This window comes from Egretta garzetta, unplaced genomic scaffold, assembly GCF_000687185.1.
Source record: "Egretta garzetta isolate BGI_Z169 unplaced genomic scaffold, ASM68718v1 scaffold33, whole genome shotgun sequence".
NCBI classification, from domain to species: Eukaryota; Metazoa; Chordata; class Aves; order Pelecaniformes; family Ardeidae; genus Egretta; species Egretta garzetta.
Genome location: NW_009259250.1, coordinates 2,008,123 through 2,034,663, shown reverse-complemented (window position 1 = coordinate 2,034,663; position 26,541 = coordinate 2,008,123). Strand labels below are relative to the sequence as shown.

At 44.0% G+C, this 26,541-nt stretch overlaps 1 protein-coding gene across 1 annotated transcript in view; it reads right to left on the bottom strand.

The window, feature by feature from the left end:
- GRAMD4 (GRAM domain containing 4) overlaps positions 1-7,417 on the bottom strand; it is a 55,525-nt gene extending 48,108 nt beyond the window's left edge. The window contains exon 1 of the mRNA XM_009636072.2: positions 7,214-7,417. Coding sequence (XP_009634367.1) covers positions 7,214-7,375 — 162 coding nt within the window. The 5' untranslated portion in view covers positions 7,376-7,417. The remainder of the gene's footprint in view (positions 1-7,213) is intronic.
- Positions 7,418-26,541: the final 19,124 nt, after the last annotated feature.

Genomic DNA, 26,541 nt, shown 5'->3' with positions numbered 1-26,541 from the left:
CCCACCCGGGAGCAGGGTCCGGGCAGGGCCTGTGGCCCCGTGGGGAGAGGAGCCCAGGCTGGAGCAGGTTTGCTGGCCGGGCTGGTGACCCCGCGGGGACCCACGCTGGAGCCGTCTGCTCCTGAAAGACTGCACCGTGTGGAAATGAGGGAGTTGATGAAGAACTGCACCCCATGGGAATGACCCAGGCTGGAGCAGTTCATGAAGGACTGTCTGCTGTGGGAGGTACCCCAGGCTGGAGCAGGGGCAGAGTGTGAGAAGTCCTCCCCTTAGGAGGAAGGAGCGGCAAGAGACAGCGTGGGATGAACGGACCCCAACCCAAGACAGCACCTGGCTCCTGCCCAACCAGCCCCTGGTCCCCAGACCCACACACTGAGGTGGGGACAGGAACATGGAGACTGAGGTGAGGGAGGAGAGGAAGAAGAAAGGGGCTAGCAAATATCTAAGCATATTCAAGTTTTCATCCTCACTGAAGATGCTCAAGGTATTTCACCAAGAGATGAGCTACATTTCAGAATTCCGTCTAGAGAACCAGATCCACTTTTGCTTCTTCAGCGATGTTAAGTCATTAATAAAAGCCCAGGACACCTTGACTGTGTCTCTTAGGAAGCAGGAAAAAGCAAAAGGTGCCTAGGACTGGGCACTGAGTAATATGGGTGAATAGAACTCTTTCTGAAAGTTTCCAGATGTGTGTATCTGCTATAACACTGAACCCAAGAAATCTGACATAGGTTAATGGGTTAAAAATCAGCAGCTACGGATTATTAAGATAACCCCAAAAGGTTACAATGACCTTCTAAGTTAGAGAAAAAAGAAGAAATAAAAAACCACTGAGTTAAAACATAAGCCTGCTTGCTAAGAATACTAGGAACAAGATCGTGCAATTATCACATAATAATAAAATGGTTTAACCAGAGTAAGATACACTGTTACAACTTTGGTGGAAAACAAAGCATGTAATTTCCAAAATTAGTGTTGCCATAACATATTAATGATTACGTGTTGGAAGCCTTCAGAAAACCAAGCATGTCCAGGGCAGTGGTATTAGAGAGACTTAAGCAGATGCTTCTTTCATCCCAGAAGATTCTTCCCCACGCCAACACAACTCATTGTGTCAATAGGTGTTAACGGGCTAAAAAGATAAGAAATAAGATCTATACATTTACTGGAAGTCATCTGCCTGCCTCTGAATTCAAAAAGTACCTCTGGCTGAAGTTAGCATAACTGACTCAACCCACAAGTTAACAACAAAATTATTTTGTATTAATTCCAGCATTAACTGGGTAACGTTTCTTTCTTCTGCAGTCTCTGCAGGCTAGTGATGGGACTCGGGATGGATTAACTACACTTTTAACTTAACTACAGATGCCCTTCTTGCTTTTGACTCACAGTGAAAGCCTTGAAGGCTTCCACAGATTTCTGCTTTTCCTTCTGCCTCTCTAGCTTTGACAGTATTTGACACAGGAGCCCTCTTAAAATGTTGGCGATCACTATTACTTAGCGAAGACCGCGCACGAGGCTTGGTGGTGCCTAGGAAGCCTGCAAAATGCCAGAGTTGAGCGCGGACAGTCAGAGCCAGAGGGGTTAAAGGAAGATGTCTGATGACAACAGATTGCCTCTAACCTGCTATCAGAGTTCAGAGTTGCTGCTCCAAGCCACATCCAGCTCTGGATCTGAAAAACCACATTTACCCACAAAAGTGCTTTTCAAGCCATCTGCAGTTCAGGCCTTCCATAACAGCACCTCCCAACCTGAGAGCTCTCTGCCTTCCCCCCTTTCCTCCCCAAGCCCCCTTCATCCTGCAAGCCCTGGGATTTTGCTTTGTGCACTGAGCACCAACACCACTGTCACCGTACAGCTATGGAAAAGGTCTAAGGCACTTCTTAACCAAGCTGGTGCCGGTCTGTCCTCTCCATCTGCAGCACAGCACATCTCCAGCATCACACAGAAATGCAGCTGGCCAACTCCCTCCTTTTATTTTACTTCCACAACATCACAGGTGGATGATTTTTCTCTAGGAATATCTAACAAAATGCTGGTCTTATTTCCAAGTTTTTAATTAGCTTAGAGAGGAGCAGTTCTCAAACATGGAGGATGGGGAGCAGCGAGGACACGGCGTGCCAATCCCGTGGGTTTAACCATCCACCAAAGTCACTGCTCAGGGCCCAGCCGGGACATAACACAGGGAGGAGGTAGTTTAAAATATAAATTTTTAACACACATTCATTTGAGCAGCAAAGGGTGAAAAAAAAAAAGTCAGGTAGGGCCTGTTGCAATAGGACAAGGGGTAATGACTTTAAACTAAAAGAAGGTGGATTTAGACTAGATACAATGAAGACATTTTTTATGGCAAGGGTGGTGAAACACTGGAACGGGTTGCCCAGGCAGGGGGTAGATGCCCCATCCCTGGAAACATTCAAGGCCAGGTTGGACAGGGCTCTGGGCAACCCAATCCAGTTGAAGATGTCCCTGCTCACTGCAGGGGGGTTGGGCTGGATGGCCTTAAAAGGCCCCTTACAACCCAAACTATTCTGTGATTCTTCAGTAAGAGAACAAACTACAGAGCTTGTCTAGAGAGGTCATAGACTCCTGAGTTTCTCAAGTGATGCTTCGTGTGCATTTTCTGACTTCAAATTACGAAAGGATTCCCCGTGGCCGCTGCGTTTACCTGCTGTAAGGGAAGGAAAAACCCAACAACACTACTCAAGAACAAAAGCATCTGCGTGGATATTTAATCCTTAGTAGCAATTCTGGGAAGCATATCCATATTGGCAAGCTCCTAAAACACAGCTATATTTTACATACATTTAAAAAAAAAAAATCTAGCGCTAGCCAGGTTTAGAGAAGTTAGTATCTTAACTGTAATGTTTGCACCATGCTTTATACCTCCAACCACTGTAAATGATGTGACCTATATGGAAGTGTTTAAGGTCTTAATTGACATGTTTCAAACTGTACTGAAACAGCAATTAAATTAATGTTTTCTGTACCACAATAACTCAGACTTAATCCTAGCACACTGACGGGGAACTTGCATAAGTAGATTAGACTGCTTTCAGTACAACATGCCATGTACGAGAGAGCTTCGATTTGCAATGCTCTCTGCCAGGTTAGTGCAGAACCTCCATGGGTTTAAACACAAAGTTGTTCTTTCCCCCCCCTGCCAAAGGGGATGTGATCCTCCTCTGCACGGAGTTCATTCATATACCTGTACATAGTACTGAATGTTTTCTCACTTTTATAAAAATGGTACATTTGTCACATTAAGAGTACATAAATTCATCTGTAGCACAAAATGATGAGACATAAGTTAAAATGAGACAAATCAAGTCAGAACTGGCAAATACAAGGGCAATCTGTGATTTTCAGGGCACAGTCCCCATTCCTGAACATTCGCATCTTAGCAAATCAATTGCCAGAGCAACGTTTTAAAGCTTTTTTAGGTTTAGAATTGTGATCTAGCAGGAAGGAAGCCATGTTGCATCTACAGAATAGGAGACCATGATGGCAATGAATAAAGGGGACTTTAATTACCTAGGAAGCAACATTACCTGAATTTCCAGTGTCACAAGACAAATGCTAATATGTTCACTGTTAGGAATGGACTAGATTACCCCCTCCACCTGCTTTGTGATCGTGGTGAATGCTAATATGTTCACTGTTAGGAATGGACTAGGGTACCCCCTCCACCTGCTTTGCGATTTTTACAAAACCATGCAGAAATAACTGCTGCATACAGTGCTGAATGTCTCTGCTTAAAAAAAACCCCAGTCAACCACCTATGGTAAAGAGGGAAGTGAGGGATAAATCTGGGAAGCCATTCAGGAACTGGAAGAGATGCTTAGCAAAGAGTTTGTTAACCAGTGCGGCTGTCTCAGCAATGATCAGTGTCCCAGTACCCATAGAGACCTAAGAAAGCGCCTGCTATCCAAGACATACCTGGTAGGCAGGGCACTTAAATGAGAGGTGGAAAAGTACCCACACAAGCAGCTGCCAGCCTGTGAGTTGAGACGAACCTAGCTCGAATTAAGAGAGTTACACACCTTTTGAACAAAAAGTGTCAGAAAACACCGAGGAGAATTCAAAGGAAAATAACAAATCCTTCAAACCTCACGGCTCTCCTACCAGGAGCTAGCTGCGTGCTTTGCCCAAACACAAGTTAGGATGTTTATTGTTGAACTAACTAGGTAAAGTTCACAATTTTAAGATAAAGAATGTAAGATGACCTCATCTGGCCATCCTTTCTGTCCTTTCATGGGGTGTAAATTTTGCACGTGCTACTTCAGCAAGACATGTGAAGTGCTGGGACTAAATCCCACTGCTGTATCTGTGGGCTGGGACTGAACGTTCACTTCACTTGTTGCAGGTGTGCAACAGAGGATGCTCTTCCCTGCAGATGGTCAGGGCTCTGCAATCATAAGCTTTTAATGACAAGGCTTTTTACTCTTAAAACCTCCATTTGTGATAAGTTTTTGCATACGCTTGTCAAGTTCAGACACATACATAAAGAAGAGGCACCTAATGTGCACATTTCTAAGCGCACTATGTACCCTTGAGGTGCAGTACAGAAGGGTCTTTCATTCATATGACTGTGCTGTACTGTTCTAATAGACAGAGATCTTTCTTTAATGGCTCTGTAATGATTAATACACCAGACAAAAAAAAAAAAAAAAAAAAAAAAAAAAGAAGTAGAGAGGAGCAGAGATGAAGCCTTTATCATGGGAATGGCTGACAGTGGAGTCAAGACATCTACATATTGAAGATGCAGATGAGGGGACCAGGACTCAAATTTTGCATGTTTATGCTCAGTTCCAAGCCACCAATCTTGCTCCTTCAAGCACACCAATTCTGTACTCAGATTTTAATAGAAACACTGAAGCAACAGAAGTGGAAGCACAGTACAGCTCACATCTATCTGAAAAGACATGCACATGCAGCCTGACTTCGATTTACGCACGAGACTTGCATTGACTTTTGTATGCTTTCAGCAGTTCCCCAAAAGTACTGAACAGGAAGAAACCAGTAAGACTTGGTGTTCTCATGATCAGTGTAATAAAAGCATAATACTAAGTGGCTTACAGAGCCTATAGAAGAAAATCACTCTGTATAAGCAATTTAAGATTTGAGTTTTAGTCACTGAATTAAAAACAATTCAGGCACAACTCAACTGTATGATGTCAGTAAGAAACAGGCACATAATTCAGAATCGCCCTGTTCACACGATCACAGCCACTATTTTAGCATTGACTTAAATATACAACCATTACTTTCTGTACTCACAGCACTTGTGCAGCACAGGGGATTATTTCTTCTCCCTTCATTTTATGGATGGGCAGCAGCACTTACTGGGCAGACGTCTGTGAGGGCCAAGTGCTAATCCCCTAAACTCCCCATCTGAAATGTATTCCTTAAGCATCAGACCTCTCTCCTCATACAAGTTTGCTCATTTTGCTCGTATCTGCTATACAGCTGCTGCTCTTAGGCTGTTCCAGCATCACTCACACTGGGTTTGGAGCTCCCAAACATCAGGAGCAGGGCAAAACAAGCCTGATGCTGTTGCTGCTTGCTTCTCTCCCTTCCACCCTGTTTTTAAAGAACTATACTCAACTGTACCCTAAGGACTTAGATCACAACAGCCTACTTAACAGTAGGTAATCTGCCAGAAAGCAAAGTGTTCCTCTTCAAATTACCTTCTCAGCACACAGAGCTCAACAATTTGAGAAAACAGAGACCATCACTGCAGACGTGTAGTGGTAAGGCTTTATAACTAGTCAAAACTCTAGGTTTACCTCGCTATTCACTCAGCCATACCATCCTGGAGCTACTATCCTCCTTAAGAAATACAGAAAATATTATCTAGGGTTTAAGACAGATCTTTCTGTAACCTCTAGCTCTGCCATCCAGATCCTTCTGATCAGATACAAGGGTATTCTCTGCTCTCCACACATAAATATAATGCCTTAAGTTTAATGAAAATAAGCCAGTATTCACCTACAAAAAGCTCAGAAAATACCATGCTGGAAGGGCAGCAGCACAAATTAGCCCCAGTGTACACAATACATACATCTTAACAAATGACAGATGTCTTCAGTAGAATAAGAGCAAAGGAAAGGTATTCAACAGACCTTCCTTGTCTGCGGAGCTTGAGGATTTGTGCACAATAGACTTTTTGTGACTTAAAAATGCTCTGTCATTACTGCTTCTTTGTTCCGTGATCACAGGAAAAAAATTCTGGCAAAAGAGCTCCATATAAGCAGAATTGTATGTGATACCATACAAGCCCACTTAAATTTAAAAAACCTAATAGCTACAGAACAGGATACAAGCTGCCAATCCCAAAGGAGATGCTTAAGCATATACAGTTTGAAGTCTTTTAGTTTAACACTTGCGGTGAGCAAGCCCTGTGCTTCTAGAAATGAGCTTTCAGACAGCAGCCTGACCACATTTTGGGGCTAAAAGCTGCACAGTGAGTTGCCAAATAGGGTGGTACAAATTCTGACTTCCAAGTCACATTCTAGAATACGGGTAAATGGACACATAGTAATTTAGATTGCAGCACTCCAAGCTCAAAAATCCACAGATATTTTTTAACAGTTAGAGCAGGATTTTTCTTTTAACCAGTTAAGTATTTACATCTTCCTGAAAGAAGGTTAAAAAGGTCGGTCTGTTTGAGTGCTTCTGCTTACAAGCACCAAGAAGTTTTAGCACATGAAGAGTCATGCTCATCTTATAGGTTTAAACCAGCACTATAGCACAGAAGCACAGGTAGACACAACACTGCAGTGAAGAACAAGGTGGTGTGACCCTCTGACTCTAATGAAGCACCAGAAGTCATGTCCCCACCGTCCTGGCCAGTGCCATTTGAGCAGATCTGAGCTTCTCAGACCAAAAAGAAGTCTTTCCTTCAGGTCTGTTCATCAGTAATTCAACAAACAAATAAAAACCAGACAGCATTCAGAAGCACATCCAAGGTTAACAAACCTGTCAACCCACAACATCTAAAAATTGACAGCAGGGACAGAGAACCCTAATATTAAGAGATTAATTTGATCTTTCCACAAAATGGAAGCCTATTACTGGAAGCCTACTTCCAAGTCCCCAAATCTTCAAGTGTCAAATCCAAAACATAGGGACAAAGAATTATTAACTTCTGTTATTTTTCTGCCTGACAACTATACAACATAATATAACAATACTTAAATGAAGTACTTACAGGGTCTCTCAGCTCTTCATTGTCTCGAGTTGATGTTCGAGGTATTTTCACCGGGATTTCATCTCCACATTCAGTGTCTGAAGCATTTGGAGACTCTGCTAAATCAAGGAACTCATCTCTCTTGTGACCTCTGAACCTTATTTTGTCCAACTTCTTTAGCATGTTCAGCACTGCACTTTTCTGCTTTACCTTAACATGACGGTTGGAGTCTCTGCAAGAAACAAGACATTGAGAGGACTTCAGAAAGTTTGTAATAAACCTAAATCCACACATTCTAATCACTAACTACTACTAATCATCTTTCAAGGGCCTTCCTGCCACTGGAGGAAAAACATGCTGCAGCTCAGCTTTTTAACAGGCATTTTTTTCCCACAGTGTAACAGATGCATGGTTTGTTTTTCAGTAGTTGATGATTTACCATCTTCCCACACTATTACGGCCTCTTTCTCATAGCTATTTTTAAAGCAAGTTGGAATGGGCACAAGCTAACAACCTGCACTCTAAAGAAAGATTAGGAAGTCAGTTCTTAACAGGTTACTTGAAACAAAAAAGAACTTTAGCTGATAAGTCCACATCCTTCAACTTGCTGCTACTTCTAATCAAAGACATGAAAAGCTTCACAACCAATCTTTAAATTCCCAGAAAAACTGGAGAAAAAAAGTAGTGAGGCTATCATATCTCCCTACTGCTTCAGGCTAAGAAAACAAAGTACCAACAGTTTATTGAAGAAAGCCATCAGACAGATCCACGCAGAAGATCCCACCAAAACCCAGAGATTGTTGAAATCGGCCATAAACCACATTCAAATGCACTGACAAGATCCTTAAAATCACCGCTACTGACAATCTTGTATACCCTTTGCTAGATTTCTATTACTTCCTCTGAGATGCAAAGGAGAATCACCTTATTAGTGATGCTTTCACTTTTTTGGGTTTTTTTAAACTAGCATAACCAAAATTTTACTGTAAGAGAAACAGCGCAGCCTGTATTTCTGCAGACCACGCAGGTTCCACGGCATCTGGAAGAACGAGAAATGCCCAGGACATTTCGCTTCCAGAGACAGTATTTGACATGAGCAATACTTAAAATTACAAATCATAAATCATACTGGAAGAAGCATTTTGCTTTTTAAAAAACAACAGAAGAAAGCTTAATTAATACATGTAAATGCATTATAACGGTAGCTTCCCAAGACACTGCACTGTATCATTGCTGATTTAAACCAGACCTGCCAAATCGCTCTGATTCAATGCTCTACACGTATCACACTCTGTATCAAAAGGTCCCAAGCTCCATCTTTAATAAAAAAATAAAAGTTAGTTCCTTGATCCTGCCACTCCAGCAAGCTATCGCTCTGGCAGATATAACAAACCAGACACAATTTTCTCTCCTACAAACTCCATTCCTCAGCTCAGAGTGTTCAATTTGCAGGGTGCTGCGAGGCTCTCCCAAACGGACTTTTGCAGTGGTAAAAATTTGAGGCACTTGTTCCTGTTACTATCCTTTTTTCCCCTATGGTCAATATTGCCCTCCTCTTCTGTTAAAAAACCACACTTAGCTTCATGGCACATCATCCCCGACACCGGTGCGAGATGAAAAGCAAAAGGCAGATCTAGACATGTGCCACTTCAGGCGTGTAAATGAAGAGCAAGGAAGAAGAGCCTTGCGCTGCTGGCTCTCACAGCCCATGCACTTGTGGCAATTCTCACCTCCGAGCACAAACCTCTTTTCAACAGAACTCTTCGGCTTTCCCTGCAGATTCTCCGCTTACTCTAACACTTTGGCAGTGACTATTCGCACCAAGTTCAAACCAGATCATTCCCTCCAAAATCTGCCTTACTTTGCACCTCTGCCAAGGTTTATTAGCACCCTTCACTTAAAACACAGACGTCTGAAACTAACAGAAAGCCCCTATAATAGCACAGCTGGCAAAAAATCCCCCACAAAACTCTTCCTTTATCAGAGATACTTAAAGTTGCAGCCCTGTGTTTAATATTTCACCCTAAAGAGAACTCGCACCAAAGTTATTTTCTATGAACAGCTTTTCTTTGAAGTTCTATTACTTGTCAAAGCTAAGTTTAAAATAGAAACACTTCTTGCTCATTCATTGACTATTTGATGAAGAAACTTGTCAGCTATCACATCCAGAAATATCTCTAGGCCCTACTATTAATAGCAACTAGAGAACAAATGCTATCAGGGAAGTTTAAACCTCTGATAAGCACCGGCACAACTGCATCATGCTTCCTCCCATCTCAAAGATCTCCATCTACATTCACCCAGTTTTACATACCATGTAAGTCAGACCTCCAGCAAAGCAGTTGTAAACCAAACCCCGTTTGTTCGTCATCCGTGCTGTCACTGCTAATGATACAGCTCTATGAAGACATATTAAGGATAGTAGAGTGCTATCCCTTTTCTGGTCAGCACTCATCAGCCCACACCGATGGAGGACAAGCACGTATCCCAAGCCTTCTCCATCCCACTTACAGATGGAGCAGTTAACTCAAAGCTGAAGATGAGCATTGCTGTCCTGGGCTGAATTAGGAGTCCCCAGCATTCTTCTTTTAAAGCCACCTTTATCCACCACTCCCCAAAGACCAGGGCTGGACCTGGACCTCTTCTTATAGCCTGGCATATACAGCACTTCAATGGACATTTCAAGATCTGAATTCAGTTTTCCCCTTAGAGTGGATTCACATTCACTTATCACACAAAAAGAAGTGAGAGGCAACAAAAACATCTTGAGACTGAGCAATCGCCAGCCCTTCTCTTCAAGCTTTGCCTTCAGGCAATGAAGAATGAAAGACCCATGAAGCCGGTGAAGAGGCCCAGGGGTGCAACTGCCCAGGTTGGACACCGCTTGGGAACACAAAGCCCTAAACTCCAGCCTCCTCCTAGGACGGTTCATGCATTTCAGCCCTAGTCACAGAATATCCTGGCCAGCAGATGTACCCATGAACACATTTACAGTATTTTTTACCAGTATAACTGATGTACATACCCTTAAGTGTGTTACCACCTGGTCTTTAAAAAATGCAAACCTTTCTTTAAAGCACTAACAGATCACTCCAGTGAACAGAGTCAGCTTAAATTCTGCAACACAGAGGCTAGCAAAAAGAGATGTCATCAGTGTCAGTATTTTTAAAGCATTAATCAGTAGGTTGACCATTAAAAGAGGAAATACTAGAATCATGTTCCTAGGCATCTTTTAAGCGCTTTAAGTACAAGAAGCTGTTACGTAAAAATATCTGCTCAGTTATAATTTAAAAATAATGAGATCATTTTGTCTAAAAATTGTTTTGAGTGTACCAGGCTCCCAGATTACTTACAGTTACATTAGATTAACCTAAGCAAAAACCTAAGCTTGCCAACAAGCTCCTATAGAAACTCATTATCTGGCCTCCAGCCAAACGCGCAATCTAAGACAGGCTTTTTATGTCAGCAGCCTGTTCTTGCAACTAGCAACTTCTTTTTTTTTTTTTTTTTTTTCGATAAAGATCAATAAATACGGTGACATTTCAGCAGTTTCAGGCTCACTAAAAAAAAAAAAAAGCTTCTCAGAGAGTTTGTATTCCAAGTGGCTTGGGTCAAATTTAGATAAGCTGGAGGAAGCTTTTGTAAAATGCAAGACCAGAATCTGACCCAGAATTAGCTTTAGTGTAAAATACAGTAACTAAATATCACAACCACTCGCTTCACCATCATCACTATTCATCCCTGTGCCCTCTCCCAACTACTCATCCACATCCTGGTCTCAGCTGCTTCAGCTCCAAGTTTCAGGTTGTGACACCAAAACCAACATGCAGTTTGGGACATGCAGAGCTCAGAGCGTGAACATAGACCCATGTCTCCTTCTGCTTTCAAATTAACCATAAACAAATATTAAGAAATTATAATAAAAATACAACTATTTTAAATCCATGCATTGTAAACACTATTTCCCAACACCGTCACATATGTGACAACAGTTGTTCTCACTACCATACACAAACAAGCTATAAATAAGAATTAAGACTGGTATTGTGCTTGCAAATTATTAAGTTAAGCAAAATAAAAATCAAATCCATCCTCCCAATCAAGTTATTTCTGCTTTCAAACACCCTACCGTTAATGTAAGCAACAGTAGATCTTTCCCACATTCAAGGCTGTAACAGAAAGTGCTGCAGAGCACGGTAAGGCAGACGCTGACTCTGCAAGACTGATTTAGGTCCAACCTCATTGCACCTCAGCGAGATCTAATAATACTATCAGTCTCTCTGTCGTAATATAGTAAGGATATCTTACATTAACATGCTTACAAACAAGACTATTCAGGCACCCAGGTTTTCAAGAAGGTGGCTTTTATTCTTCTTGTTGCAGTAGCAGAGGTCAAATGAGCAAAATTAAACAGCAGCCTTTAAAAGTTATCCTGAAGTCCCACACCATCTAGTAAAAAAACAGGCAACAGTTTACGTATCCAGGGTTCAATTAGTGAAAAAGGTTTGTATTTTCCACACTTAACAAACACCCAACCAACCAACTAAAATCATCTTTAAAGGTGGGGTTTTTTTTAAATCGCCATTATTTGCTAAAGCAATTTTGTATTGCCATTAGTTGCTAAAGCAAATCCTTCAAGGCTGAGGTTTTATTCCTTTTACAGAGGGCCAGAGAAGAGATGACTTTATTTGGACCTAGCATGAAAACCCTCAATTAACCCCCAAATAACTGTCAGATGTTCCGTTTAAGCAAACATATCCAGACCCAAAACCCCAAACCAACATACACACACATTCCAAACTTATGCCAAGTCAAGAAAAATCAAGTTTTCCCAAGCTTTCACCTAAAAATCATAAGGAGGTCTAGCACAGCTTTTTCCTCCTACATTTACAGAGGCTTCAGCGAGGAGGCAGCCAGCGGCGGGGGAAGGCCGAGAGCCAGCCGGCCAGCACGGTCCAGAGGGGTATCGGTGATGGGGCTTGCTCCCACGGGCATCCTCCCCACCCCTTCCTGCCACCGCTCCCCCCACGCTCCACTCTTCTGTCAACATGGAAGAGGTTGGGATGCAGAAGGGAGGGGGGAACTCTGGGAAGGGCAGCACTCAGTGCATTGCCACTGCCTCAAATCCGCCTTAACTCACCCCAGTCTCCTACAAGGGGCTTACAGGTTTGGGTTTTCTGTTGACGCATCTAGTTTTTACCCAAGAATACGCTGAATCAGAGTACGCAGCCCGGCAGACCAGGCAGAGATTGAACAGATAAATCTTCACGCACGCTTTGTTGGAGAAAGGACTCTGCTTTGCAACGTGGCAATTCAGTTTTCCTTAGCTGTTAACAAAACGCAAGCCAGCTACACAAAGCCAAACAGCATCGCTTCGGTAAGCGTTCACCTGGAGCCTGGAGGAAAAAACCAACAAAAAACCCCCACTAAAACATCATGGATTAATTTCATCTTAGGTCAAAAAGGCCTCAAAAGACTATGACACAACAAAGTAACCTTCAAAGCACCTGCGTTCCTTTTGCTAGAAAAATGGCATTTCAGAAAGGTGAAGATGACCTTGGAGTGGAAGCAAATCTAGCATACGCCTAGTTCTCGTCTTCTCACCCCATGTCCTTCACACACTCCTTTTAACGTCAAAACATCTTTCTGCAGACATCTGAGGCAAGAGCTCTGGTATCCAAGAAAAGCCAGGCTGTGTGGTGGATGAACAAATACAGACACGGTGTCAACACCAGGATGTTTCGGTCTTATCGTGAGGGAGGGACATGCAAATTGAGGGAGTGAAAAGTATCAGGATTACATTAGGTATTCATTACTTCTTCACTGAAATGCTCCTGTGTACTATCCTGAAAGAGTTGACAGGAGAGCAGGGACACAGGAAGATACACCCAGGCCATCCACATACCAACTGATACTGAAAACAAAGCTTGCTGGGTTTTTTTCTGGACACGTCTGTCTGAAACTGGAAACCTCAGTGAGCACATCTAAGCCTGTAACAGACTCACGGTCCAGTTCTATATACTGCTCTGTGCAAAAAGTTCCCTCTTGCCACATGTTTTTTTTTTCCCCCCAATTTCTCATTTTAATGGACAGAATTTCATCTCAAGTCACTGTCTGAACATTTTGTACTTATTAATATTTAAGAAATTAACCAAAGAAAGATCGACTGACTGCACTTGAGAGCTCCTTGTCTGCTGAGCTTCCCTTCCCCCTGTGCACACACTTCTCCCCATTTGCTCTCCAGAAGGCTCACATCTGTGAAGAAAGCCAAACCTTACCCACAGCTTCTCTTCTTGAGCAACAGGGAGTGGTTTTGTATAGATGAAGTTGGCACCTTTCAAGAAAACTTTACATTAAGCTCAGCTCAACAAGATGCTTAAGGATGCAGAAGGGACATAAACCTCACTCAACACAGCCCCTTCATGAGCGGTGCCCATGTAAGACTTCTATCACCCAGGACTATGTAATATGTTCTCTGTATTGTACAGAATGATGCCATAAGTTCTCACCGGAAACCAAGAACCAGCAATATATTGAGCCAAGCATCCAGCTGGACTGGCCAAGAGCAGCTTACAAACACTCTCCAAAAGTTACAAGCATTGCGGTAAGTGCCCTCAATTTCCGACACCAACAAAGACGCAGGGCTTGACCTTCACAGCTGAGCTCTCCCCACGCTCAACCGGTCACAGGGTCATCCTGAAATTAGTCACCGCTTTAGCATCACAGTCTGGTAGAGTCTTCCTTCAGTTACGTCACACTTGGCCCCAGGGTCATAACATGATGCAATGCATATATAGAGCAAACTGCTTTCTGGTTTTGAGTAATACGCCTAGTTCTCATCTATTTAAGTTCCCTACGCTTTCAGGGTCAGGAATCATTAAAACTCTAGGGATAGACTAGAGGAGACAGGGATAGACTAGGGGGATAGACTTTGCTGGGGTTTGGGGGTTTTTTTTGCATGAGAGATGAAGTTATCAGGTGACCCTAGGTGTAAAGAAATACTATGCCTAGTAATTCAGGTTTATTTTTCCCTTGAGTTTAAAGGGAGATGAACAAAGAAAATCCCATCAGAATCACCTCTGCATTACAGACTGCTGGCAGAAGCAACACTCGATTAACACGGGTCAGAAACGAGCAAGAAGTTCTGCTTCAGTGTTGCAGGCTTAATTAGACACAGCTATTAATTAAGCATCAATTCTGAAAACAATTTAAATTGTCCACTGACTGGGGGGGGAGGGGAAAAAAAAAGAAGTGGAAAGCTGTGTAACATGCACTACGATACAACACGGGGACAGGAGACAGAAGTTCGACATACCGATCTCGCCTGCCAGCGGTGAGGTTGTCACAGCAACCATAATGCAGCTTCATGAATATGCATTACACCAAAATCTATTTTTTTTTCCCAAAAGAGACTAAAGTGTCACCCAGCTCACAGCATGAAGCTGCCTGGGAGACGGATCAGGGTTGTACAATAAAAGTGACTTGTCTTCAAAACCTTCAGCTCGGCTGCAGCAGGCAGGAGGGGTTGGGGGAAGAGGGGACACGGAGAACACGGTGGCATGGGGCTGTAAGGACTCTCTTCTGCACCTGCCTGAGCCAGAGGGTACTTCAGACATATTTGGCAAATATGTTAAGGTCACAGGTTCCCAAAATGAGCTCCTGAGTCCCAGCAAAGTTTCTGACCTGTGCAAGGCATCAGCCTTAAATCCCTCAACCACCTGGGGACTGACCCTTCAGTGAGGCAGAGGAGGCGGCATCTCCAGTGGCCTCCATGGAAGGACAGAGGAGGGAGAGCTGCTGCCCAAGCCAGCTGAAACTGAGGGGGCCTTGGCTTGGTCATCACTGACCCAAACTGTGGGTGGAGGGGCTGACAAAAAAAAAAAAACACAAAACAAAAAACCACACACACACGCCTATACATGGTCACACACCGGTGTGTCAAGAAAACCAAGGGCAGTGACTATTTCAGCTGAGTGGCTGTGGGAGTTGTACTTTGTACTTAATCCCCCACACTGGAAGCATCACACCTCCAAACACACACCCCTTCCACAAACAGGTTGACACCCTACACACCTGTCTCTCTTTCATCATGAAACCTAAAATTAGCAAGCTTTCTTAAATTAATTCCTCTGTAAATTGGTACACTGGAAATTTTAACTCCCAAAACAGGAAGATAAAGCTCATTTTTTTCTTCAAGACACCTGCATGGGCGGGGGGTGGTGGTGAAAGGTGAAACATTTACTATGCCATCTGAAGAGCAGCACCAAAAAACCCTCTAAGAAAACAATTTTGCCTGCAGAGAGGAGCTCAAGCAGCGCACATGGGTTGGAGGAGCCACCAGTTCAAGCCATGGGGCAGCAAGTAGTTACTCAGCACTGGTGTCTGCCAGCTCCTCTGCCCAGCAGATATCCAGTGAAAGGGGTAGCATGTTGTGACAGTAATAAAAGCCTGTGGCCCTCTGGGTGAAACCCTCCTTTCCCAGTCACCCACTGGGTCCCCCCTCACTGCCCCAGTCACCCACTGGGTCCCCCCTCACTGCCCCAGTCACCCCCGCTGCATGCCCATCCCAAGCCCAGCCAAACCTGAAGCCCACTTTATCACAGGCTGACACCAAAGGGAGCAACCCCGTTCATTTCTGCCATGGCCTTTATGTCACTTGACCACTCATGCAGTTTATCAGTTCATTGCTGATACAACTGATTTTTGTGTTTGTTTTCTGGCAAGGTCAGTCTAATCGGAGCAGACAGCGATGCAGCCTCACTCACGGTTGCACAAGCTATTAGAACTGTCGTGCCTCCCGCACAGAAAACGTTTCTGGTCATGGGCAGAGGGAGAAGTGTCCTTCTACAGCAGCCACCTGCACTTAAATCAGGTTAAACGACTGCAAAGCTTCACCCTAAAGACAGTGTTTATGAAGCTGCCATAAGGCGTGTTTCAGAAATCAGTCCCACGCCAGAGCCTCGGTCCCTCCCATGAAGGATGGGGAAGAGCTTGTCACAGCTCAGCATTGATGAAAGCCTTTTTTCTGCTTCCTCAACTCTGAATTTTGTCTACTAGTCAGAAGAGCTGGGGGCGAAGACGGCAAGATGAACATCACCAGCTCAGCAAGAGCCTCCGCGTTCAAGAAAGCTCAGGCAGCTCAGGTCTGGTTGGTCTTCAACCAAGCGAGAAGCCGGGGCGCAGGAGCAGCACAACTTCTGCTTGTAAAAACAAAGCGACATGGGGGTGACGGACCAGGGGGAAGGACGAGACACAACTAATACAGGGTAAGATTAAGCTATCACTGCATGTATCTCCTCTTCCACTGTTCAAATGGAAGCGCAAGAAGCCTAGCTTAACATAGGACTCAGAATAAACTTGGCCTTTTACACTCTGCTTTAAAATAAACATTTAAAGTACATGTACTAGCATGGAACATCTTATTCAGACTAATAAGTATATTATGGAAGGTGATCACTAAACTGTTTATAAAGTGTGAGCCCTGCCAGCCCTGAAGAGGAATTTTAATTCCATCCTTTCAAGTAAAAATGTGCAAGCTGTTGAGACCAATGCAGTTATACGTGTTCAATGCCAACTGCATTTTTCGTAAACTCAACTGCACGTTCATCATCTTCAGATGATAAATACAGACAAATCAGAGAATGGGGGTACTGCTAAAAAAAAGGCACCTTGGAAACCATAATCTAGGCTTAGAGAAAGACACCGAGAAGAGCCTTCCAAGGTCTATGCAGAATGGCTTGGACCTAGCAGGTATTTCCTGAACATGTCTCTCAGCAGCAGGCAAGCACTTCACCTGCGCAGGGTGACTGCTCGCAGCTCACCCAGCAAGCTTCAGGAACAGAACAAAGGTGTAAAACATGGCCTCGTTTTGAAGAGTGACTACATATTCCTTTTCTGATAAACAGAGATTTCACCTTGCTACTCATTGAAAGGAAAAAAAAAAAAAAAAAAAAGAGAAATAAGAGGCACGCATTTGAAGCGGGGTGCGACTCGCGGCTAACGACTGTCCCCTGGCTAACCCCTGCCGACCTCCAAGCAGCACACGTACCTCCACCGAGCATCGCCGAGAGCGTGCAGCCCATCGCTGAAAGAGAAGCCTGCCCCAACCCTTGCCAACGAACAGCCGCAGCACCACGCGTCCACGGCTTGCAAGTTTGAACAGCACTATCCATGCATTGCAGATCCACTTACGGCAGGACCATACAGGAGGAGTTACTAAAGCTATCAGGCAAAAGGCCACAGACCTGCAACTGCTTCATAACATACGCAATGATAAAATGAACTCCCCTACTTTTCGGTTTGCAAAGCAACCACAGGGCCACCACCCACATCATTCAGCTATCAGGGCACCTCACCGAGAGCAAGGCTAATAGCCAGAGTACAGCAAGATGGGCTATCCTGAGGGGCTTCCCTCAGCTTAGGGAGACGATTCAGCAAAAGCCAACATTAACAGCTCTGTAAGCAAGTAACAGAAGTTATCATGAAACCACCTAGATGCAAGTTTTCAGAGGAAGATGCCCAAGACACAGTGATTTTGTGTACAACGCTTCCTAACTTGCTTCTGTGCGCTTTAACTATTCTACTGCTGATTTGAGAATCCATCAAGGCTACGAAATATCTATGTTGCAAAAATAAACCACATAAAAAAACAGGTAAGTGTTTGAGATGTCCATCATTGATTTCCGTAGTCAGTACACAGACAACGGAAGAAACTGAGTCTTTTAACCAAACACCAGTAGCTCTCCAACCACCATACAGTCATAAAAATAATCAAAATTCTTTAACTTTTCCCCTCATGAGTAAGAAAATTCAACATTTTTGGTACATGAAGAAGAACTACAAAGACACAGCTAGCACATACCAAATTACAGCCACCACTATAATTAAGAACCTTTGGTTTCCTTCCCATATACTGGCCTTGAGCTTCTAAAGAATGTTTAAAGCCCCCAAATCCTGCGCATTTCCATGCCAGAAGCAGTGCTGCTGCTTGTTCTGTTCCTTCTCCCTTCCTCCCAACAAATCCTGAAAATGCTCCTGAAGTTGGTGCTACAGGCACAGAAGGTATAGGGCAGGAAAAAAATAAATTACTATGTCGATTACGCAAGTTTGTAGTGTTGCAATTCCTCATCATGTCAACTTCTAAATGAAGGGGCATGGAGGATTGTGTAAAAACTTGCAGAGATAATATGCAAAAGGACACTGTGTGAAAGACTGCTATGCTGCACAGCACACGAAGGAGGGATTTATCCAAATTACACGAAGGAGTAATGGAGAAACAGCAAGTTTCATACAGTAAGTCTGGCTTCAGGCATCAGCTTAATTTCTGGCACTGTCTGTACTGCACAGCCGCTTGTAAAAGCCATGTAAACTATTCTTTGAAATCTTATCACAGAGTGAAAAACTCAAGGTCAAGCTCCCAGCAGACCCGACAGAAATGTGAACAGCAGCTCTGTTGGAAAGCGGCACTCTGGAAAAGAGCCTCCTCCATTCCCACCCACACAGCTCGTCAGAAGATGAGAGGGATAATTTTTCTCCATGTAGCAGAGTTTGGAAATAGCAGAGGAAGTTGCATGGCACAGGAAAGCACCAAGGTTGTCCTCTAGGCATCGCGGACCTCTCCTCCATTTCTTCAGAGTGCAGCTCTTGACGTAAGTCCGTCCACACTGTTGGAACATTGCTGTAAACAGGACTGAACCACAGGACCCAAAAGACAGTTTTGATTTCTGGTCCGCAATGACTTGTTTAAATAATTTGGTTATTTAACTACTTCTCTAAAATGATCCAAGGGCTGGAGCACCTCTCCTATGAGGACAGGCTGGGAGAGTTGGGCTTGTTCAGCCTGGAGAAGAGAAGGCTGCGGGGAGACCTGATTGGGGCCTTTCAGTACTTAAAGGGGGCCTATAGGAAAGATGGGGACAATGTTTTAGCAAGGCCTGCTGTGGCAGGACAAGGGATGATGGCTTTAAACTGAAGCAGGGTAGGTTTAGGCTGGATATAAGGAAGAAGTTCTTTACAATGAGGGTGGTAAAACACTGGAATGGGTTGCCCAGAGAGGTGGTGGAGGCCCCATCCCTGGAAACGTTCAAGGCCAGGTTGGACAGGGCTCTGAGCAACCTGGTCTGGTTAGGCGTGTCCCTGCTCCCTGCAGGGGGGTTGGGCTGGATGGCCTCTAGGGGTCCCTTCCGACCCAAAACATTCTATGATTCTTAACATAGTGGAACAGCAGGCTTAAGGTTGAAAAGCCCTGCTGTTCAAGGTAATCTCCCTTACAGGAACAAACCTCCATCCCCTCACATTTCAAACTGCATCATTCCCTCTGTGGGCAGAATATCTGCTCTTTGTCCCCACATTAACCATAGTAATCCTGAATTTCATCACAGAATCATAGAATACCAGGTTGGAAGGGACCTCAAGGATCACCTGGTCCAACCTTTCTAGGCCATTTAAAGCAAACAAACAAACAAAAAACCCCAAACAAAACCCAAGCTGATATAGCCACATCAGGCAGCGGAATACCCAACCCCATGAGAAACAAGAGGGGCCACAAGGAATATAATCACCATCTTGCAAGTTAACCCTTTTGTTTAGTAAACTGCTTGGGTGTTCTGCAGTGACTGCAGATCTTTTTTTTACATGTCGATTTTAACACGCTTTGGACAGCAAAAAGTGGAAATCTTTGCTCTCAAATCTGATTCTTCCAAGAAGCACTTGTAGTCCGGGCATCTCCTCCATGCTCTTTCCCAATAGGCTCTGTACACAGTATCAGCTGCTGTTAAAAAAGCCAATTTTGGTAATACCTCTAACCACTCTAAGTAGGTCAAAGACAGACCCCAGCCCAGCCCAGCCTGGAAAAGGCTGCCACATCTGCTTAGCAGTAGTGACAATTAAATAGGCAACTGGTGGAGAAGTATGAAGGTGAGGCCAGAAGCAGAGGGGGTCCCTCGCCCCACCAGCACTTATAGATGGGGGATGACAGCGTGGGTCTATGCTGGGAAGGGGAATAACCTCAGAAAGAACAACAGAGCCCTTGAGTCAGACACTCATAGGGAAATAGATAGGAGGGAAAGAAAGGCAAAAAAAAAAAAAAAAAAAAAAAAAAAGACATTACTCCAGTTAACTTTCCCATGCATTCTTGTCTTTTCTGCCAAATTTTATTAGTTCAGAAACCAATTTCATTTTGCAGTCAAAACCAAAATGGCTGGGCTGCCCCCCTCCAGCAGCCTGGCATACAGGTCTACGTGCGTGACCAGCGGAGGGAAGGGGGGAAAGATGGAGATACGCAGCCATATTCTATGAGCAATTCTGAGGCTTTCTTAAAACGTGCATAATGTTGAGGAAAACTAAACAAAAAATTGCATAATTTATAGAAAAGACAGAAATGACACATTACATATGGAAGGTACAAAGCCTCTTCCTAACCAGTAAACCAGCCAGCAGAGGCTATTACCATAAACCAGCCCAGTTCTTACCAACTTGGCCCTATTTCTAGGAAATTAACATTTTAATAGTACTTGTTATATCCTATTGCCTCGTAACTGCAAACAGCAAAAAAACCCCAAATTATACACAGGAGTTAACAACTACATTTCTGAAGCTGCTTGAAACAACTGGAACAAGGTATCTTAGAGCAAGCCTTTAAATAAGCCAGGGCACATCAACGTACCCAGCTCCCCTCCTCTGCCAAGGGGGACCCTGCTGCTGGCAGCATCGCCGCAGTATAGTTCCGTGCTAAGCGACATTTCTCCCAAGAGAAGCCAGCTCCTGTCTTGATAGAGCCATATTAGTAAGGTTTCCACCGTGTTCCAACACGAGATGTACTGGGCATAAGAAAGAGGCAGAAATAAGTCTCTGCCAGTTTGGTTTTTTGGTTGCAAACATGGGGCAACCCATGAATCCAATGGTGTTCAGCTCTTTGGTTTGTTAAGCAAGCCTGTACAAGCGCTCTGATCTACCATACTTTTTGCATGCTCTATTTCAAAACAAAGTATTTGCTCATCTCAAAATGTCACAAATATGCCGCGAAGCCTGTCAGGCTGCTAAAATGATACAAACCCAGTGACAGTAAATAGCAACCTGGCACATCGCTGAGCCTTCAGACTTGAAATAGATTTAAATTAACACAAAGATAGCAGGATGGAGAGTTTAGTAACGAAGCAAAGAAAGCAAGGGAGAAGAAATAAGATTATTTCAGTCATCATTTCAATCAGACCAAGCAACTTAGAAGCCAGCTACAGGATGGCATTTACGTCTGCCTCCGAGATCGGGATGAGGGCCAGAATTACACTGCTTGAGCTGACCGGTTTATTTGTGCCACGATGATACCGCAGTTAGCAACGGTAAAGGTCCAAGGGTCAAGGTACTTTAGGAAACAGAGCCATATGCACACAGTCACCTTTCTGAGCAGTCACGGCCAGGGTGGGGAAGGAACGGGCAGGGAGCGTTGTGCCTCACACGCACCCACCGGCCCCACAAGCCACGGTAAAACCGCTTCAGCTGCGCCCCTTTCAAAGCTTCCCAAGTTCACCAAGGAGATTTCTGCAGAAATCCCACCTTCCTTCATCCAACCACTCCTGAGGAATGGTTTTGTTTTTCCAAGTCAAAGCCAGAGTGGAGCAAGCGACGTCTCGTGGAAAAATGGAGAGGCCACGTCACCAGCTGAAGCCCAGAGCCCACGCACAGACCTCCCGAAAACTCCCTACAAAATCTGGGGGAAGATGTAGAAACGAAGGCAAAGAACAACATTTTTGACATTTCTATCAGTCTCTTAGCCAGGACTTCTTCCAGCTCTAACTTATTACCAATTACTTAATTAATATTCACATATCTAAACCTTGGAATTGTAAAAAAACTAAACTATGGATTTTACTTTTCAAGAAGGATCCTAAAAGTTTAATTACCAGTCAGGCTCACATTCTGGTTCGGGGATATTAAGCCTTTTGTTTACACTCCACAGACGTTTTAACAGATAAGAGTCTCTCAAAGTCACGGAAACTTGGAATTCCAAGACTTTCTGCATGAATGACAGAAGGATGCTGAAGACAGCAGGACACGCTCAAACCACCAGCTAGAGCTGAACTCCCACTAACCTCTGATTTGCTTATATAATTGCCATCAATGGAAAATAAATAAATAAAAAACATTATACCACATTATTCTTGAATATTTTAGGGATTCCCAGAGGCTCCCATCTGTGCCCAAAAGCAAACTACAGAGCATCAAATTTGCTGAAGGAAAAACAAAAAAAAAAAAGAGGAAGAAAGATGACATCTTTGGATTCCTTTGCTGTAGGCATCTGGGGCCTCCAGCTGCAGATCTAGGCACGCTGACTAAACTTAAGCAGGGACTTGGATGGCTGTAAATGGGATTCTGTTCTAAGCAAGACCCAAGTCATGGAAGATGAGATAACAAGAAACAGGGACAGGCTGTCTTTAGGGTAAAAAGCTGTAAATACACAATAAAGGGAGAGTTCATATCCTACCGATACGCCTGCCAAACCCTTCTATTTATTGGATAGTATAAAATATTCAGAAACCAAACAGCAGTTTTAACCAAGGACTGTTCTGGGTTTTTATTGCAGTGCTCGGCTCTGATGCCCCACAGCACACCAGAGGCGTCAGGCCTCCAAGAGCTGTATCACAATAATCTGAATAAAAAACACACCCCGCTACAACCTCTTCTTCAGGGGAGGCAGCCAGACAACCCAGAAGACATGAAAGCAAGTTTCTCTGAACTAGAAGACTGTTTTCCAGTAATTGGAAAGGTTTCTGGGCGCCCAGGAATCACAACAGGCAGTAAGATGGGAACGCCGAGTCTGATTTATGCATAACCAGCCCTAAGAGCTGGTTGACCCTTGACTAAGGGCTCACACAAAAAAAAGTATTTGGATTTGATACAGCAGTTAACAAGGCTACAGAAGAGGTCAGACCACTTCATACCAGCGTTCCTACACGAGGGCGCGTACAAGGACATGTGGGGGACAGAAGCCGCCGTCTCTCTTCAGGAATGACAGGACCACTGAACCTCACGCAATTGAATACCTTTAAATAAAGGTGTTCTCTTTAGCGGGCTGGCTACCAGGTGAGCTTTCCTTTCCACCACTTTGCTCCCCCTCACACCCCAGTGACAATACTCATGTTACTAATTATGACTGCATTTTGCTAAAAACTTTTACCTGAAAAGTTGAATCTACTGATTAATCTTTATTTAAAAAGAAAAAGAAGTTATTTCAAATGATTATCAACTTGTAAGAAAGAAAATCTGCATGCTTGTAGCTAATCTACTTCAGGAGTTGGCATCCGGCATTTCCTCCACAGTTCGGCACACTGGCAGTGCATCTGCTTCCTAAATGGGGTTTCTCATCTCCCATTTCAGATAACGAGCGATCTGTGGTCAGTCATCTTCAAGGTCCAACCGCTTCTTAGCATTTCCAGTAAGTGCATCTGCCTTTACCTACTCTTCTGACTTTCACAAGAATGCAGTATTAACTTCAGAGCAATTAAATTGCTGAATTAAAAAAAGTCTAGAAAACACCAGTCTGTGTAACTACCAACGCTTGGTTCAGCTGGAGCTTTTGAAAACAAAGGAGAAAGTAAAAAAAGCAATCACCACCTTTAAAGCAAACAGACGCTCTTTTTTGTGTCAGTCCACGTAGTGTTTCCAAAACTCATCTAACACAACTGTTCAACAGTTAAATACACCCATCACATTTTTTGTGCAATGAGTGAGTTCTGCTGTACTTTCGTACTAGCCTACAGATATTATGATGAACTTTTAGCCAGCTGAGAAGAAAGCCACCTTCAGGGTAAGATAAACAGACGTAGTCTGCTTCAGACAATAAGGAATACAAACTGCATGGGAAGATTTTCCATGATTTAACAAAGACAGCAACGGTAGGCTAATGAGTCACAGACAACAGCTTAATCCTTAAAGCCAATCTCTAAAGAAAAAAAAATATTTATGCAATTTCAAAGTATTAACAACAAAACAGAAAATAAGTTTTGAATAGACCCCATCGCCTTCACCCAGGAGAGCTGTATGCATCCAAGCGAAATCCGAAGCAGACACTGCACACAGCCAGGCTTGCATTCCACCAGGAAAACCGGACTGAAAATGCCCGTCATTGCTTCTCTTCCAAAAGGCTCTGCTTCAACAGAGGCCTGCCGGGGGCCAGAGAGCTCCACCAGGCACGCTCAAACTGCTAAGCAAAGCGAGCTCCACGTTCCTCCTGTAAAACAGTCCAAGAAACGGTATTTGTGCCTCGCCTGTTTTCAGTGTGCTGGCGTAGAGGGGTAAGTGATCCAGTGTTAGAGGAAACCGTTGTTGGCAGAACCCTCAAACCGGGGAAAGGTTGCTACTGGAAGGAACCAGAAAGCAGAAGTAGCTTTAGAAAAGGGGTCTTTGCTGTAAAAATGTTTCCTAATACAGTTTTCTGGGGAAGCTAGAACTATCCCACTTTGGCTGGTTATTCCTACAACAGAAAATAAAACTAAGAGCTGCTGAACGTGCGTACATTCATCTGTCCCACAAGAACCCCGCTGGGGAGGGAAGCCAAAACCCTTCAAAGTCGGCCCAGACCCTTTTGTAAGCATCAAAAGCTTCATATTCAGAACATTTCTCTGAAACAAAACAGGGCCAGCTCCAGATAACCTGGAAGAGACCACAGGCCTTCATTTCTGCAGTGTTTTGCAAACTCTTGACATTGGTTTTAATTACTGCAAGTTTCCAGGAAGCTCTTACAGCTGAGGAAATCTCGGGAGCACAGCACCCTGCAGCAGCTGGCAGTTCTCTTCACGGCTCGGTGTGTCCAGCCAGACAAGGATCAGCGCGTCCAAGCCAGCCCAGGCTTTTCGGGACGGACATTCCTCATTGCACGATCCCTGGTGATCCCACAGAGCTGCCGAGACCGTGCGGGGTTTTTACACAAAACCAAGCCACGCTACATTTTCATACAAAAGGTGATCTCAGGCACTCAGCGCTACCTTTTGGGTTGCTTTGTAGATTAGCTGTTAAGAGGAGCGCGAAGATCGTGGATGAAAGCACTGCAGAAGTGCAAAGAATTATGAAGTTAATCAAACTGGAACAATGCCTAGAAGTGATTTAAAGCTTTGAAAAGTCAGACTACATAAAGAACATAGTTACACAGACTCCACTTATTCCTACTCCTTCCCATGACATGATCCTTGCAAGCTGATGCAAGACTTCGCAGTCTAGAGAGCTGATTTTTACCACTATCTGATGATCACAGTCCAAAGTCACCCTAATATTAGTCACACGAGGATGCTTTGGATGTTTTGGGTCCCACGCTTCACAGCTACCTTTGCCCCACGCAAACAGGATGGCAGCTGCTGGGAATCGAACCTCTCGGCTACAGGCAGCAGGAGGAAGCAGCCAGGATCCTTAAGGATGGTACATGCAGGCGACTCCCTCGGCATTACTCCCCGTCTCACAAGTGAAAAAATGAGCAATAGGGAAGACAAAGAAAGCCCCAAACCCAAAAGTGAGTTCAGAGGTAGGATCCCAGGCTACAGATCCCCTTGCAGCTTGATTTTGAATCAGGTAGCTGAAGTTGTGTTGATCGAGGGCCATGTAAGTGCAAGGAACATCACACCGAAGGTACACTGCATTTAATCTTTGGGTGCTGAACATGCAATTTTTTTTCCCACTGCAATGTGGTACCCTGTTGCAATAGTTGTGCATCTTGCAAAATGCTCAGAGCCCAGGCTACTGGCCCCTTGACCCCCAGAACAGGGTTATTATGGGTGTTTTCAGACTGGTCTCTTCTCTGCTGCTCAGACCTCTAAGACTCAAGTTAGGCAAGCCACCCTCTCCAGCCAACCCAGAAAGCATGAACCGACCCAGTTTCTGGCAGCAAGTTGTCCCTGGAACAAACCTTAATATTGGTAGTGGTCACACTACTACAGGAGTGGCTGGGAAAGCAGCTTGTGCCCAAAGCACACAACTATATGTCTCCCTAGTCTCAGATCTAGGGTTAAGTACAGTAAATTACAGGGTTGAGACACTCACATCAGTCCTACCATAAGTAGGAGAGATGCTGAAGCTGTACAGCTACAGACATCAGCTGGCTCTACGAAATGCAAGATGGGCAAAAGATAGCCTTTTCAGGCTCGTAATGCAGTATCATGGACTATGCATAGCCTTCAGACTACGTTTTAGGCGATACTTCTCTAGACGCTTCACTTTTCCCCAGCCCTATGGCTGCAACACCACTTAAATACTGCTGACGGGAATAAATCCACACGCCTCTCTATAGCCCTGCTACATTTCCCCAGGAACTACAACATGCTGTTAACCTTGAAAAGTGCATCAATTTATTTTAAAATGCAGTTACT